The sequence below is a fragment of the Cetorhinus maximus genome, chromosome 14 (genome assembly GCF_964194155.1).
Source record: "Cetorhinus maximus chromosome 14, sCetMax3.hap1.1, whole genome shotgun sequence".
Classification (NCBI taxonomy): domain Eukaryota; kingdom Metazoa; phylum Chordata; class Chondrichthyes; order Lamniformes; family Cetorhinidae; genus Cetorhinus; species Cetorhinus maximus.
In genome coordinates, this window is record NC_135892.1 from 19,240,780 (window position 1) to 19,258,807 (window position 18,028).

The 18,028-nt window shown below is 43.6% G+C and overlaps 1 protein-coding gene across 7 annotated transcripts in view; it reads right to left on the bottom strand.

Moving 5' to 3' along the window:
• Positions 1 to 18,028, bottom strand: part of LOC144689492 (SAM and SH3 domain-containing protein 1-like) — a 141,421-nt gene that overhangs the window by 12,272 nt on the left and 111,121 nt on the right. For all 7 annotated transcript variants that reach the window (XM_078556621.1, XM_078556620.1, XM_078556622.1 and 4 more), the window contains 4 exons: positions 17,020 to 17,172; positions 14,427 to 14,565; positions 12,949 to 13,118; positions 793 to 1,002 (listed from right to left, as the gene is read on the bottom strand). In XM_078556621.1, the coding sequence (XP_078412747.1) occupies positions 793 to 1,002; positions 12,949 to 13,118; positions 14,427 to 14,565; positions 17,020 to 17,172 (672 nt within the window). The remainder of the gene's footprint in view (positions 1 to 792; positions 1,003 to 12,948; positions 13,119 to 14,426; positions 14,566 to 17,019; positions 17,173 to 18,028) is intronic.

The following is an 18,028-nucleotide window of genomic DNA, read 5'->3' on the forward strand; positions in this document are numbered from 1 at the left end:
GTTAAACGGAGATTTTATAGAGTTGTTCAAAATCAGGGATAGGGTAAATGAGGAGAAACTGGTTTCCAGTGGTGGAAAGGTCAGTAACCAAAGGGCACAGACCTAGTTGTCAAAAGAACCAGGGGTGACGTGAGGATCTTTTTTTTTTAAACCAAGTGAGTTATGATGATCTGGAATATACTGCCTGAAAGAATGGTGGAATCAGATACAATATATTTCGAAAGGAAATTGGATAAATAATTGGAGGGAATATGGGGAAAGAGCAGGTTGGTGGATCTAATTGCATGCCTTTTTCAAAGAGCTGGTACAAGCACAATGGGACGAATGGCCCCGTTCTGCGCTGTAGCACTTTATGATTCTAATTTCTCGCAGGTCTGCTCCTGGGCTTGCCAGGCAGGCTGGAGGACCTTTTCATCAGCCTGCTCCTGCGGCCTAGTGGAAAGGCAACGAGCCTTTTGGATCTTTGTTGTTGTTGAGATTGAAATAGCATTGGAGTCCTAAATATATCACAGGACCCGGATTTCAACATATTCAGAAGGCTCCTGCCTGTTTTTGGAAGGAGGCCTGGTCACCCTATCTTAAGATTTTTATCGAGCGTGAAGAAATCTTTTGCCATTGCAATTTTTATCTCGTTGCTGTGACACAGACTGAAGTGGGCCCTCACTGTTTGCAATAAAATCACCATCAATTTAGGGTTCGTTTGTGTGAATTCAAACTTCATTTTGCTGGGAGCATCCCACTATTGGGGTTTCATTGAATAAGGGAACGGTTAGAGCAAGTCAAGGAGCCAACCTGTAGACCAATGCGTTGGAGGAGCTCCTGAACAGTTTGGGGTTTCGCGAGTTTGCCTCCCCGTCTCCTTCTCCTCGGCCTTTTTGGTTTCTCCACTTCATCATTCACAATATCCATGTAGATGAATTTGAAGGTCCCAACTTTATTGTTCAACAGACCCATCCAAGTCCCCCCTGGGGGTTTGCTGATTATGTCTATAATATCTCCTTTCTGTAAAACAGGTTAATGGATTATCACTATTTTCTGTTGAAAACCAAGAGAAAATGCAGAGCTTGTATTAAAAACTTATGTAGTCACAGAATGCATTTGTATAGTGCCTTTCACAATATCAGCATATCCCAAAGTCCTTCACAGTCATTGAAGTATTTTCTGAAGTGTAGTCACTGTTATAAGGTAGGAAATGTAGACAGCAATGTCCCACAAACAGCAGTAAGATGATGGACCAGAGATTATAGCCCATAATCCAGGTGCTCCGCGATACCTGCTAATTCCTTAAAGCCTTTCCACCAACCACAAGACTCAAGCCTAAGGCATGATGGAACACTTGCTTGGATGGGTGCAGCCTGAACAATACTTAAGAAGCTTGAAACTGTCCAGCACAGAACACTTTGCTATATCACTGCCTCTGTCAATATACTGCATAGGCTCAATATCTAAAACTGGCAGCATTTTAGCTATGGTATGTATGACCTACAGGATGCACTACATCAACTCATATAGGATACTTGGCTCTGTAAATTGGGGTATCAATTGCAAAAACAAGGAAGGTATGTGAAGACCTTATAAATCGCTGGTTAGGTGTCAGCTGAAGTTTTCTGTACGTTTCTCGGCAACATACTTAGGGAGCGTGTCAAATCCCTGGAGAGGGCGCAGAGGAGGAATGATGGAGTTTGGTTATGTGGAGATATTAGAGAAGCCGAATTGTTCTCCTTTAAAGCAAATTAGGTTAAGGTGAGACTTAATAATATTAAAAATTATGAGGAGTTTTGACAAAGTAAGGGGAAACTATTGCCTCTAGCAAGTGGGTTTGTAACCATATATTTAAAATAACCGGCAAAAGAATGAGAAGGGAAACGAAGAGAAATTTCTTTACACAGAGGGTCGTTAAAATCTGGAATGCACAACCTGAAAGAGTGGTGGAATTGGATTCCACAGGAACTCTTAAAAGGTAATTAGAGATATACTTGAAGAGGCCTAATTTGCAGCGTTGTGGGGGGAAAAACTAAGCGTGTGTCTAAATTGGACAGCTCTTTCAAAGAGTGAGCACAGAAATCAGCCAGCCAAATGACCTCTTTCTGGTGTGTATGATTCAATTTCATCATTTCTGTTACCAAGATGGACTAAGCAGCAATATCATGGGGACACTATAACCCCCAAGTACCACACCATCCTCTTTAGTTCTGAAGAAGAGTCATACGGACTCGAAATGTTAACTCTGTTTCTCTCGCCACAGATGCTGCCAGACCTGCTGAGTTTGACCAGCATTTTCTGCTTTTATACCACACATTTCTTCACTGCGGCTAGGTCAAAATCCCTGAATTGCCTACCTAATGCCATTGCAGGAGCAAGTGGTTCAAGAAGCAAAACAAAAAATAGAAAGAATGGCTTATATTTACCTATCACTTTTCACAACCTCAGGGGGCCCTGAAGTGCTTTCTAGCTAATTAAATGCTTTTAAAAGTGTATTCATTGTTGTAATGTAAGGAAACGCAGCAGTCAATTTGCACACAGCAAGGTCCCACAAAGAGGAATGTAATAATGGCCAGGTAGTTTGTTTTAGTATGTGGAGGATAAATATTATCCAGGAAACCAGGGAGAGCTCCCCTGCTTTTCTTCAAAATAGCGTCATGGGATCATTTACATTCACATGAGGGCACAAACCGGGACTTGGTTTAATGCCTCATCTGAAAGACAGCACTCTGACAGTGCAGCACTCCCTCATTACTGCCATGAGACTGCCAGCCTAAATTTTGTGCTCAAGTCTCTAGAGTACGACTTGTGGCAAAATTTTTACCTTGGTGGGCGGGTGAATGCCCGACCTGCTCGAGCGTAAAATGACGTGTGTTGACGTCGGACGAGTGTCCCCACGTCAACGAGCAGTCACACTATATTTTGGTCGGTGGGTGCATGTGGGAGTCAGCAGCGTACCCGCCGACAATTATAAGGCTTGTTAATGCCATTAAAGTCTCAATTAACTGTCATTACTCGCTGCCCATCCAATCTTATGGTTGGCGGGCAGGCAAAAAGGACAAACGGCCTTTGCACTTTTCAGGAAATCTCATTCATGGGTGGGATGAGGTTTCCTAAAGCAAATAAAATAAAACAAAATTTTTAAATTTAATTAATAACATGTGAAAGTCACACGAGGGGACATGTTTTGTAACATTTTTCATTTCTTTTTTTTTTTGGAAAACTCTTCATCTCTCTGAGGCAGCTCTGTGCCTCAGGGAGATTCTCAAGTGCGCACTTGTGAAGTTTGTGCTCGCCCTGCTCCCCCCACCCGCACAAGCAGCGCAAAGCGCTGCTGCTCACGTTTAATGCTGGGCTGCCGGCATGAAATCGCCTTCCGGCCTCGATCGGGGGCAGTGGTCAGCTTCCTGCCCGACAAGGGCTAAATTCTGCCCCTGATCTCACAATGTTCTGGCACAAAGGCAAGAATGCTACCACTGAGTCACAGCTGACATCGAGGACCACCACCAGCTTAAGACAACTAGGGATAGTCTAACAATGTAGTATTATTCTGATCTCATAAACCAATAATTCTTCAACAGTTTACCTTAATAAAGATCATTTGAGATAATAGTCCCAAAATTTTCCCTTTACATATTTTACTATCTAGAAACATTAAAATTAGTTGCATCTCTTTCCAATGAGACACTGTTAATAGATATCATGCAAGTAGTGTGACAAACTCTGTACTTGGCAAAAAGCTTGACTTTGTGAGCTATCCCTGTAAATCCAAAGTGAAACCAGAGTGAATTATGGAAAGAGGGGTAATTGGAATTCCTGGCCATGAGGTCATTAAATTTCTGAGAAATTAGCCTGACTTGAGGTTGCAAGGGAGACAAAGGCAAAGCCATAAACTGGGCTGTGACTTCTATGTTGCTATGGAGATGGGAGTTTGCTAGCCAGGAAGAACAAAATGCAGTTAATTGGGGCATCAAGTTTACAGCTTGTGGTGTAACACAGACAGACACAGACCTTTTGTTGTGGGTTCAGTTCTACAGCAGAGAGGGTGCCAGAGAAGGCATTTTTACAAGGAACTGTATGTGTAATACTGTTAAAAAGGACAGAAAGCTGAAGACAGGTTTGGAGCAGAGGTTATGAATTGGACCATTTTACTGTTACTGCTTCAGTTTTGCCAGAGTCAACCAGATTCTTTATTGGGGTTGATTAAAGGGATCTAATAAATGACTCTCTGGAGAATCTGTCTCATCAAGATTGCTGTCAGCCTAGCTAAAGAGGTTCTGCAACTGTGTAATGTTTGGGTGTTAACCATGTCCAGGAACGTCGGCTAGAATAAGGCTGTTGGTGAAAACGACTTGAGGGCTAAATCCATTGAGTGAGAAAAGTGAGAGATCCTACGTACCGGAGGCCATGTTGGAAAGATGGTGAGATTGTGCGTTGTGCTATATTTGTGCAGGGAGTGATGCGAGTGCTTGTAATTTTGGGTGAAGGTATCTTTGTGGTATCGACTATTTAAAGTGAGACTCATCTTTTCAAAATACCCTTTGTCTGTTAATGCATACTTAATTTTATAGTTGCTTGGTAGTAAAGAACTTGAGTATCGCTGAAAAATAATCATGCTGTCAAAGCTTTTAGTCTTGCACTCATCAGGACAGATGCAAGAATATCACATTCAAAGGGAACAACAGTTTATACTGCATGAGTAAAAGGGTGCTGACTGGTTGGCAATTGTGCTCTGATTGGTCAATAGGGTTGCCATGAGAGAATGTAGCAGGGAACAATTCTCTCTCAATCTTTTGTTTAAATTTTAAAAATGCAAGTTGACTCTAATTGGTTGAGGCATTACCATGGGGAACGCAGCAGGGAACAGTTGTCCCCAAGCTTTTGTTTAATTGAAAAAGCCACAATGCCTGGACATATTCCTGTTGTTTGCAGAGGACAGAGCAGTGTGTGTGTGAATATATGTAGCTTCTAGCAAGTGTAAGTGAGCCACATTGTGAGCCCAAATGATACCCTTAAATTGGCTGTTGTTGTAAACCTTGGCACACTTGGGATTGTTCAGTAAGTGCTGTCCAATTGTGGAATCACATCTAATGTTGGACACTATGTTCTGAGTTTTGCAAGCACGGCTGGCTGAGTACAGTCAGTACTCTGCCTGTTGCAAACTGCTGAAGGGACAAGCTGTTTGATGTGATCCACCTATCTTTGGGATGTACGACTTACATACCTAGCATCACACTGGCACTGAAATTCATATACCATATTGCTCATTTGTGTGGAAGGTAGAACATCTTTATGCATGACTGCAGCATCCTGTTCGTGAAGAATACCATTTGTTTTGCAACTGCATAGTAGCAGCGTGAAACGGCTAGCTTCACCTGTTGCTCAAAGTTTCGAGACACCTTACACTTGCAGAGTAATCTGAGGTAGACTGGGCACTTTTCAGGACTGAAAGGGACAGCCTGAATACCAATCATGAGTTTGTGTGATATACAGCGAGCAATGATCTGACTGGGGTAGCCCTTACCCTGCAGGAAAACGACCATACTCAGTCAGCTCCTGCTTGCAAAACTCAGAACATAGGGCAGAGTTTTTATGCCGGAGGGAGGGTGGGCACACGCCTGACCCGATCAGATGCGAAATTGCGCGAGATGACGTTGGGCGAGCGTCCCAATATCATCCCGCGCTTGGGCAATATTTTGGTTGGAGGGTGCGCGCAAAAGTCAGAAGTGCGCCCACCGACAATTAAGAGACCAATTAAGGTAATTAAAGATGCAATTGCCTTTAATTTTACGTTGCCCATCCAACCTTACAGTTGGCGGACAGGCGAATTGGCCAGGCGGCCTTTGCATTTTTCTTCAAACCTCATCTACGGGCGGGATGAGGTTTCCGTTATTAAATTGAAGAAAAATAAACATCTATGGACAGCATTTTTACAATGCATACATTCAGGTGATTGATTGTGATGCTTGCACATTTTTTTCCGGATTTTATTTGAAACTTTATTTCATGCTTTTCAGGTCTTCAGTTCCCTGAGGCAGCTCTCTGCCTTCAGGGAGCTTTCTGTCAGCGCTCGCCCAAACCCGCGTTGATGTCAGCGCTTGCCCTCTTCCCGCCCTCACCCTGGCAACACTGAACTTCTCAGCGTGCACTTCATGCTGGTTTGCCATTAATTGGGCAGCCAGCGTGAAACTGCAGTTGGGGGCCAATTGCAGTCGGCGGTCCATTTCCCGGCTGCTCCAAAGCACAGTGATTGCGCCCTAAAAATTCAGGCCATAGTGTCCAACATTATATGTGATTCCGTGATTGGACAGAACTTACTGAACAATCCCGGGTGTGCTAAGAATTACACCAACAACCAGTTTAAGATTATTAATCGGACCTACATTGTGGCTCACTTACACCTGCTAGATGCTACATTTATTTATATGCAAGACCCTGCCCTCTGCAAACAGAAAGAACATGTTCTGTCATTGCGTCTTTTTCAATTAAACAAAAGCTTGGGGGACAACTGTTCCCTAGTGCATTCTCCATGGCAATGCCTCGACAAGAGTCCACTTGCCAACCAATCAGCACCCTTTTTCTCATGCGGTATAAATTATTGTTCCCTTTGAAATTTGGTATTCTTGCATCTGGCCTGATGAATCACAGAATCTCACAGTGCAGAAGAGGCCCTTCAGCCCATCGAGTCTGCACCGACATGTGAGAAACACCTGACCTACCCACCTAATCCCATTTACCAGCGCATGGCCCATAGCCTTGAATGTTATGATGTGCCAAGTGCTCATCCAGGTACTTTTTAAAGGATGTGAAGCAACCCGCCTCCACCACCCTCCCAGGCAGCGCATTCCAGACCATTACCACCCTCTGGGTAAAAAAGTTTTTCCTCACATCCCCTTTAAACCTCCTGCCCCTCACCTTGAACTTGTGTCCCCTCGTGACTGACCCTTCAACTAAGGGGAACAGCTGCTCCCTATCCATCCTGTCCATGCCCCTCATAATCTTATACACCTCGATCAGGTCGCCCCTCAGTCTTCTCTGCTCCAGTGAATTCAACCCAAGTCTATCCAACCTCTCTTCATAACTTAAATGTTTCATCCCAGGCAACATCCTGGTGAATCTCCTCTGCACCGCCTCCAGTGCAATCACATCCTTCCTATAATGTGGCAACCAGAACTGCACACAGTACTCCAGCTGTGGCCTCACCAAGGTTCTATACAACTCCAACATGACCTCCCCAGTTTTGTAATCTATGCTTCGATTGATAAAGACAAGTGTCCCATATGCCTTTTTCACCACCCCACTAACATTCCCCTCCGTTTTCAAAGATCTATGGACACACACGCCAAGGTCCCTTTGTTCCTCAGAACTTCCTAGTGCCATGCCGTTCATTGAATACTTCCTTGTCAAATTAATCCTTCCAAAGTGTATCACCTCACACTTTTCAGGGTTAAATTCCATCTGCCACTTATCTGCCCATTTGACCATCCCGTCTATAGCCCAAGACACCCAGCCACTGTTAACCACCCGGCCAACCTTTGCGTCATCCGCAAACTTACTAATCCTACCCACCAAATAGTCATCTATGTCGTTTATAAAAATGACGAATAATAGGGGACCCAGCACAGATCCCTGTGGTACGCCACTGGACACAGGTTTCCAGTCACTAAAGCAGCCTTCTGTCATCACACTCTGCCTCCTACAACTAAGCCAATTTTGAATCCACCTTATCAAACTACCCTGTATCCCATGTGCATTTGCCTTCTTTATAAGTCCCTCATGTAGGTCCTTGTCAAAGGCTTTTCTGAAATCCATATAAACTACAACAACTGCACTACCCTCATCTACACACCTGGTCACCTCCTCAAAAAATTCAATCAAATTTGTTAGGCATGACCTCCCTCTGACAAAGCCATGCTGACTATCCCTGATCAAACCTTGCCTCTCCAAGTAGAGATAGATTCTCTCCTTCAGAATTTTCTCCAAATAGTTTCCCTACCACTGACGTGAGACTCACTGGTCTATAGTTCTACAGTTCCCTGGCTTATCTCTACAACCCTTCTTAAACAGTGGAACCACATTAGCTGTTCTCCAGTACTCTGGCACCACTCCCGTGGCCAGAGAGGAATTAAAAATTTGGGTCAGAGCCCCTGTGATCCCCTCCCTTGCCTCCCTCAGCAGCCTGGGACACAAATCATCTGGACCAGGAGATTTGTCCACTTTTAAGCCTGCCAACAACTCCAATACCTTGTCACTCCCTATATCAATTTGCTCAAGAACCTCAGAGTCTCTCTCCCCGAGTTCGATACCTTCATCCTCATTCTATTGGGTGAAGACGGATGTGAAGTATTCGTTCAACACTACCGATGTCCTCTGACTCCACCCATAGAGTGCCCCCTTGGTCCCTAATGGGTCCTACTCTTTCCCTGGTTATCCTCTTCCCATACTTATAGAATATCTTGGGATTTTCCCTACTTTTACCAGCCAGAGCTTTCTCATATCCCCTCTTTGCTCTCCTAATTGCTTTCTTAAGCTCCACCCTGCACTTTCTGTACTCCACTAATGCCTCTGCTGATTTGCCCCTCTTGCATCTGCTAAAAGCCTCTCTTTTCCTTCTCATCGTATCCTGAATATCTCTGGTCATTCATGGTTCTCTGGGCTTGTTACTCCTTCCTATCACCCTAGAGGGAACATATTGAGCCAGTGCCCTCCCCATTTCCTTTTTGAACGCCCCCAACTGCTCCTCTGTAGATTTCCCCACAAGTAGCTGTTCCCAATCTACCTTGGCCAGATCCTGCCTTATTTTACTAAAATCCACTCTTCCCCCAATCCAAAACATTTTTTTGCAACTTGTCTATTCCTTTGTCACACTGAGTGCAAGACGAAAAGCTTTGACAGCATGTCTCTTTATACATTATAAAATTTACAATTTTATGCTGATTTTGGGTTTGACTGTTACAGTAAAAGTTTTAAAAGTGAAATCTTGTCCCTCAATTCCTTTTGTCAGAATTGTTTGGGATTCATTTCAACTTATTGGTCTCTACGGGAGTCATAACAGTACTGACTTGGTTTGGACCTTTAAACATCAAGATTAGGACTGATAAGAACATAAGAACTAGGAGCAGGAGTAGGCAATTCAGCCCCTCGAGCCTGCCCCACCATTCAATACGATCATGGCTGATCTCATTTTGGCCTCAACTCCAATTTCCCGCCCTCTCTCCATAACTTTCAACCCATTACTAATTAAAAATCTGTCTATCTCCTCCTTAAATTTATTCAGCGTCCCGGAATCCACTGCACTCTGAGGTAGTGAATTCCACAGATTCATGACCCTTTGAGAAAAGTAATTCCTCCTCATCTCTGATTTAAATCTACCACCCCTTAGTCTAAAACTATGGCCTCTCATTCTAGAATGCCTCACAAGGGGAAACATTTGCTCCACGTCTACTTTGTCTATCCCCTTGAGCATCTTATATACCTTAATTAGATCTCCTTTCATCCTTCTAAACTCTAGCGAGTATAGGCCTAAATTGCTCAATCTCTCCTCATAAGACAAGCTCCGCATCTCTGCAATCAATCTATTGAATCTCCTCTGAACCGCCTCCAATGCAACTACATCCTTCCTCAAGTAAGGGGACCAAAACTGTGCACCATACTCCGGATGCAGTCTCACCAATGCCTTGTACAGTTGCAACAACACGTCCCTATTTTTATACTCTATTCCTTTAGCAATGAATGCCAAAATTCCATTTGCCTTCCTTATTACCTGCTGTACCTGCATACTAGCTTTTAGAGATTCATGCACGAGGACACCCTGATCCCTCTGCACCGAAGCATTCTGAAGTTTCTCTCCATTTAAATAATAAGTCGCCTTTTTATTCTTCCGACCAAAATGGATAACCTCACAATTATCCACGTTAAACTCCATCTGCCAAATTTTGGCCCATACACTTAACCTGTCCATATCCATTTGTAAATTTCTTATTTCTTCATTGCAACTTACTTTCTCACCTATTTTGGTGTCATCTGCAAATTTAGCTATAGTACCTTCTATAGCTGAATCCAAGTCATTAATATAGATTGTAAATAGTTGTGGCCCAAGGAATGAACCCTGTGGCACCCCACTAGTTACAGCTTGCCATCCAGAAAAAGATCCATTTATCTCGACTCTCTGCTTTCTGTTGGTTAGCCAATCCTCTGTCCAAGCTAATATATTACCCCTAACTCCATGTGATCTTATCTTGTGTGTTAATCTTTTGTGCGGCACCTTATCAAAGGCCTTCTGGAAGTCCAGATATACTACATCTACAGGATCCCCATTATCCACTTTGCTTGTCACATCTTCAAAGAACTCTAGCAAATTAGTCAAACACGATTTACTCTTCATAAAACCATGCTGACTCTGATGGATTGCATTTTGACTTTCCAAATGCTCCATTACTACTTCCTTAATAATCGATTCCAACAATTTCCCAACAACAGACGTTAAACTAACTGGTCTATAGTTCCCTACTTTCTGCCTTCCCCCTTTTTGAATAAGGGTGTTATATTAGCATTTGTTCCAATGTGTGTCTCAATCTCCCTCCATTTGATTCACTTTCTAAAGTTAAAATAAAATTTAATGGGGCTGATTTTCCTAAAATTTATACACAAGATATACTTAATGTCATGATATGGGTCTTCACCCCTTTATTGCCTTGGGAATTCTGGCACCGCCCCAAGAGAGTTTTTGCACCTGCAGTAAGTGAAGGCTAAGGGCTGCCATGTAAACGAAGCATTCCAACACATCCTGCCTCACTTTCCTCCTTTATCATTGGCATGACCCATCTTCAAGGGTATCCAAAAGAAATGGGGCATGTGGTCTGTGCTGGGCCCAGTCCCTGTCCACTAGGAGAATTTGACAGAGATGGTTGCAAACATGAAGGCCCCAAAAGTAAAGCCTTTTTTTGGGTCACTGGGTCTGTAATGACCAGACGTAGGTCTGTTCACTGATCTTCAGATAGTTTTCATTGCTTCACCTCCAAGAGTCACTGTTGAACCCAGTGATTGTCTCTATAATAGAGGCAATGATGGACTTGGGTACAGGAGGGAATATTGCTAAATTTTGCATGCAACATTAAAAATAGGAAGTATGGTTGAAAGGGATGATGATTGCAAATGACTTCAGGAGAACATCAGTTCAGAGATTGGACAGAATGGCGTCAGGTAAAATTTAATGCTGAGCAGCGTGAGGTGATATATTTTAGGTTGAAGAATGGGAGAGGATGCAACACTAAATGGTAAAACTTTAAAAGGAATGGACAAACTTAAGGGTTCATATACATAAATGTTTCAGAATGGGAGGACTTTAATAGATTGGAAAAAAAAACATTAGCCATCTTGGGTTTTATTAATAGGGATACAGAGTAAAAAGTAAAGAGTTAATACATAATCTGCTGAAATCATTGGTTAGGCTGTATTTGGAATATCGTGTAGAGTTTTGGACACTATGTAGTATGTCAAGGCCAAGGGGAGGCAACAGAAGAGACTCACTAAGGTGATGCCAGGATGAGAGGCTTTAGTTACAAGGAGAATCCAGAGACATTGGGGTTTTTTTTCATTAGAACACAGAAGATCTGATGGGGTTCAAATCTATGAAGCAGTTTTGATGATGTAAAAAGAGAGAAACTATTTCTGAAGTGGGTGAGTTAGGAATCTACCACATAGAAACAGAATCCATAATAACTTTGAAAAAAAATCTTTGACAAAAAAAACGTACAAGGAAAAGGGGAAAGGCCAAGAGAATGGAGTTAATTGGGAAAGCTCTTTTCAGGGAGCTAGCACAGGTGCGATGGGCTGATTGGCATTCCTCTGTGCTGTAAAGTTGCAAGATTCTATCATTTTTTTTCTCTGGGTTATCACTGTTCTTTGGTAAAGTTGACCAGGTTTGGCAGAGGGAATCAGTTAGTGCTTGGTTGAATGGTATTGGGTACAGTCGACTGAATTTTCTCTGCATTATTTTTTACTAGTTAACGTGTTCACAGAAGTGCTGGTTTGTGGTTTTACATAGAATTTACAGCAAAGAAACAGGCCATTCAGCCCAACTGGTTAATGCTGGTGTTTATGTTTCACATGAATCTCCTCCTATCCCTCTTCATCTAATCCTACGATTATTACCTTATATTTCTAAATTCCTCATGAACATATCTAGCATCAGTGCTGTCACCCCAACTGTTTCGTGTGGCAGCCAAGTTCCACATTCTAACCACTCTCTGGGATAAAGGCGCTTCTCCTGAGTGCCCTTGAATGTAATGGTTCACTTGGTTTAAACTATTTTGAGGTCAGAGAGAAAGGCCCGGTATGTCACAAATTAGTCCGAAGTAAGCTGACTATGTCGCAATATTATCACTCTTACGATGGGGAGATTGAGTCGCACCCTAAAAGGGAGTAGCAGTAAGCGAGGCAAAGGAGTCAAGGCTGGGTTTTTGTTTATGAACGGGGTCAGCAGTGCTGAAAAGGAGAAGGCAACCCTTGCGGAGAGGGAACCATTTTCACAGAAATCTAGCATTGGTGGTCAAGGAGGGGAGGGGGGGGCGGTGCGGGGAAGGTGGTTGGCCAGCTGTTTAGTGGGAATGGGCGATGGGTCTGATGGACACGGTGAGCTGTCCAGGGTGATCCTGGAGTAGTGGATGGTTTAGACAGAGCAGTGAAGCCTGGCTGAGCTCAATGGGATCTGGAGATACATGGCCTGAACCTGGCACCGGGGATGCCGATGTGATGGGGATGCTGTTCCGGTGACAGACTATCCTAACCTGGTGACAGTTAGCACAGCCAGCTGGGCACCAGATATACTCGACTAAGGACTGCAAATTCTAAATTGTTTTGGGGGGGTGGGTGTGGTTGGGGAGGGGGGCTGTGTAGGGCAAGTAAACCTCTGGATCCCTTCTAGAAATACAAAACAAAAAAAAGTGAAAATAAATTCAGAAGTACCTTAAGTTTCAGCGAATCTGTATCGTATGGACTTGGAACAAAGTCAGTGTGGACCCGAGCACGGCCACAAAAAGGCCCCTGGTAGGCAGATTCCTCATCCTCACCATCTTCCGATTTTACACTTTCTCTGTTACTGGCTGATGAATCTGTGGTACTCACTGTCTGACCGCCTGAAACAGAGAGAGGTAAAGAAGATACTCTTAGCTGTTACATTCTACATCCTCCAGTGTGAGGCCTGATTCTCCACCTGCCCTGTGGCCTGAATTTTCCCTCTGTCTTAGTTCATCGCAAGGATCATTGGGAAATGTAACTTCTGGCTAGCGTTTGTGGGAGACATGGAGTTTCACAAAGGGTAACCTCCAATTCATCCTTCTGAGCTTGGGCTAGTGACATGACTCCTTCTACTTTTTTGCCTGGTTAAGGAGAGATAAAAATCTCTAAGGGAAAGTATTTCTTCTCAGCGAATCGTCGTTGCCCAGGTGATGTGAAGAGGAGAAAGGGGCAGATTGCTGTTACAACGGTTCCCTGGGGTCCTCCTGTGGCTTGTCAATAGACCTGTAGTAACAATAGTGGGTGTAGACCCAGTGTAACAGTGTGAAGGAGGGACATTCTTGGTTTTCTGCCTTCGTCTGTCTGAGGTGAAGAATCTTGGTAAAAGGGCCTGCACTGGGAGCCTCTGGGCTGGAAAGTCTGTGGGGTGAGTTCAGAAGTCCAAAGTGGGAGGTACATTTCACCCCCACCTCCTCCCAAGGACCCTGGGCCTTCTTGTGGCTTCTGGAGAGAATATCTCAGTGGCAAGGGCCACGATCGCGCTTCTGAGGCCTAGCTGTGCTTCTGTTTCTCGTCTCAATCTTCAGGCACAAGCCTCAGGCAGAGGGAGCAGGCCATGCAAATGCCTAGGGCTAGAAAACCGCAAGTGATCTGCAGGATAGCCAGGACCTGTAGGGGCCAGGGCAGTGAAACCAGGCCTCTATATTTATGTTTTAATTGTCCAGATTTTCTTGAGTCAGAATATAGCAACACAACAGTTTGCTTTTTTCACCATTTACAAACTACAGATCTTCTTCTACATTTAGAAAAGTGCTGAAAGTAGGGTCGTCAGCTTTGGTTGGGTTTCCTGGAGATTTCATTAACTACCTCCCGCCTTGAACCATCTTACCCCCACACTCCCGCAATGATCCATCCTCATGACATGGTGCCTTTCCACAGCTGACTGGAAAGCAAACTGACTTTTTCTTATCCAACTAGATTAATATTGGCGGTTAGTCAAACACCTTTTCTATCTCCATCTGGAATGTTTTTAAAACCAATAAATACAAATGTTCAAAGCAAATGGACCAAAGGATGTTTAATGCAACTTTGAATTTTCTCCCTGGTTGTTTGCAGAAGTATTGTGGAGCTTAACCTTCAATTCCTGGACACTCCAGGACAATCCTGGAGGTTTGACCACCCAAACTGAGTGATGAAAAGACTCTTACTCATTGAACTCTGCCCACTCAAGGAGCTCCGCAGACTCTCCACTGAACCACCGCCAGTCAGCTTGGGTCTGTCCTGTTGGATAGACTTTTCAGTTGGATCTGGAATCTGAGCAGTGGACATCACTCCATTGGATGGCAACTGAGGAGAAAGGGAACAAATCAATTTAGCATATGGAGTCTCTTCCATTTTTTAATTTTCTTCCGCCCATTCCGATCCTAGATAGCTTCACTTTTGTATTCGGATTACTCTCACCAATGGCCTTGTGATCTTCACTGGCCCTGACATCTAGGATAACGAACAGAAAACTTTTTTTGTATTGCTATTCATTATATGTAATAAAACAGAACTCCCACCAACTGTGTGCGAGCAGGAAACATGGGGTCCAATGAGGGACAAAGTGCAGGCCAATTTAATTATTTCTCAATCTCTTTGAAGGGTCGAGGCTGCTCTAATCCCCTGATTTATCCAACCCACAAGCTTTGCAAGGGTGCCAGATTAAAGCAAGAACACATTTTCTTACTGATACTATTGCTGGCCATGCGTAATGCGGTGGTACTGAATCTCTCTTGGCGCTGTACAGGTGCAAGCATTAACCATGTGCGAACCAACAGATCAAAACTCACCATCTGCATTTCTATAGTGCCTTTACAGGGCAAATTGTTGGCTTGGTTCGGGAAATGGCTGAGTGGCAGGAGATAATGGGCAGATACTGCAATTGGCAGGATGTGCCCAGTGTGAACTGCAAGGATCTGTATTATGGCCTCAACTATTCAATATATTAATTAACTACTTGGATGACGGGTTAGAGAACCACACATCTGTTTACTGATGACATAAAGATAGGGGGTATTGTAAGCAGTCTAGATGGAAGCATAAAATTACAAAGAGATATTAATAGATAAAATGAATGGACAAAACTGTGGCAAATGGATTTCAATATGAAGTCATCCATTCTGGGCTAAAAAAGAATAAATCAGAGTACTTTCTAAGTGATGAAAAGTTAGAAACAGTGGAGGTTCAAAGAGACTTAGGGGTCCAGGTATGTTGATCATTAAAAAGCTATGGATAGGTACAGAAAATAACTAAAAAAAGCTAATGGGATACTCACCTTTATATCAAAGGGGCTAGAAGTCATGCAACAGAAATAGAGAGCCTTGATTAGACCATAATCAAGAGTCCTGTGTTTAATTCTAGGAACCACACCTTAGAAAGGCTATACTGGCTTTAGAGGGAATGCAATGTAGATTTACCAGAATAATACCTGAGCTTGATGGGTAAAGTTATGAGGAGCAGTTATACAAACAAAGATTGTATTCTCTGGATATTTAGAAGATTTAGCGGTGAATTAATCAAAGTTTTCATGATATTAGAGGGCATTGATAGGATAGGTAGAGAAAAAATATATCCACTAGTTTGGGACTCTAGGAGTAGGGAACATAGCCTAAAATTTTGAGCTAAGACCTTTCAAGAGAGAAGTTCTGAAATGGTTCAACACGCAAAGGATGATAGAAATCTGGAACCGGCTTCTTCAAAGGGCTGTTGATGCTAAATCAATTCTTAATTTTAAATCGCAGATTGCTGAATTTTTGCTAACCAAAGATATTAAGGGATATGGGGCAAAGGCAAGTACATGGGGTTAGATCACAGACCAGCCATTAGATGGCAGACCAGGCTCAAGGGGCTGAACAGTCCACTCTGTTTCTATGGTCAGAAACTTACCTACGTTGGGCGGGTCAGGCGGGAGCGGGCGCGCGGAGCCAATCGCCGCCTGTGATCAGCTGCACGCCACCATTTTACATTGGCAGGCCAATTAAGGCCCGTCTAGTGTAAAACGCATTCTGTAGCGCTGAGTGCTGCCTGCGCAGGCGGAGGGGGGAGGAGGGAGAGTCGGGGTCTGCGTTCTTTCGCGCATGCGCACGAAAGAGCGCAGCAATCTCCCTGAGGCATGAAGCTGCCTTAGGGAGATTAAGTACATATTGAAATTTTTTAATAAAGAAAGAGAAAAATCATGTGACAGTGTCACAGGAACTGGGACATGTTTTGTCAATTTAGCAAAATTTATTTATTGATTTTATTAAACCTTCGGGAAACCTCATCTCGCCCGTGGATGAGATTTCCTGAAAAACACGAAGGCCGCTTGGGCTCTTTGCCTGCCCACCAACCTTAAGGTTGGGCAGGCAGCACTGTTAATTATCTAAATTACTTTTTTAAATTAACTTAATAGGCCTTTGACAGTTCGGCAGGCGCGCAGCTGCCTCTGATGCGCGCCAGCCGTACTAACTATCTAAATGACGCGTGATGACGTTGGGACGCACGACCGATGTTATTGTGCGTCATTTTGCACGTCGGTGTGTTGGGCTCGCCCTCGCCCCACCCCCACCCCTGCACGCCGACAGCAATGTTCTGGCCTATGTTCCTATAACATAGAAAAAAAATGTCCTCAGGCACTTCATGTGAAGACATGAGGAAAAACTGTTGCTGAGACGAGGAAGGAGAGATGATTCGGTGGAATGACTAAAAAGCTTGGTCAAAGAGATGGATTTTGAGGACGGTCTTAAAGGGGGGGTGGAGAGGTGGAGGGGATTTACTTACCTGGTTTGGAGCAGTACCACTGTATGTCTTTGTAATCTTCCTCCTCACCGTCTCTTTCACTGACTTGACCTTCCTGCTCAGTGATTTCCGTGAATTTGTGGGGGATTTCGTTGTGCCCGCTTTCTCACTGCTGACCCCTTCTTTACCAATGCACTGGTGGGATAGAATAGAACATTATCACTTCATTCATGGGACCCAGTGGACATCTCGCATCTCTCCCATGAAACCGCGGTAATCTGTTTGGATTAGAATACACATTTCCAGAGAAATGGGTGGAACAGTGGCTACCAAATTGGGCTGAATTCTTACTGCCAGATTCCACATCTTAGAGTCAGCCAACTTACACATTCATTGTGACAGCTTTATTTTATAATGATGTTTCTTAATTATATTGATATGGAGTACAGTAATGTAGTAGTTATATTGCTGGACTAGTAATCCAGAAGCCTGGATTAATAGTACAGAGAATGTGAATTCAAATCCTGCCATGGCTGTTTCAGGATTTGAATTCAGTATAAAAGGTCTGGAAATAAATCAGTAAAAGTGAGCGTGAAGCCGTCGGGTTATCGTAAAAATCCAACTGCTTCACTAATGTCCTTTGGAGAATGAAACCAGTCTACATGTGATTCCAGTCCCAAACCAATATGCTGGATTCTTAACCGTCCTCTGAAGCAGCCTCGCAAGCTCCTCAGTTGCATCAAACTGCTACTGGCGTTTTATGAAGGTGACCCACCATCACCTCCTCAGGAAACTGGGGGTGTTGTAATGTAGAGAAATAAAATGGTCAAAATTTGGGCACAGCAAGATCCCACAAAGAGCAGCGATGGAACAAACTGGAACAGGAACCACCTCTCGGCAATTCTACTGTTATCTGTGGGATCTTGCTGTGTCTGAATTGGCAACTTACAGCTAAAGGAGCCCCTTCAAGAGAAATGAGATCAGAAATTCACAGTATGCACAATAATGCACTCACTTCTCTGAAACTGCCAAGAGATGATTCCCTAAGCAA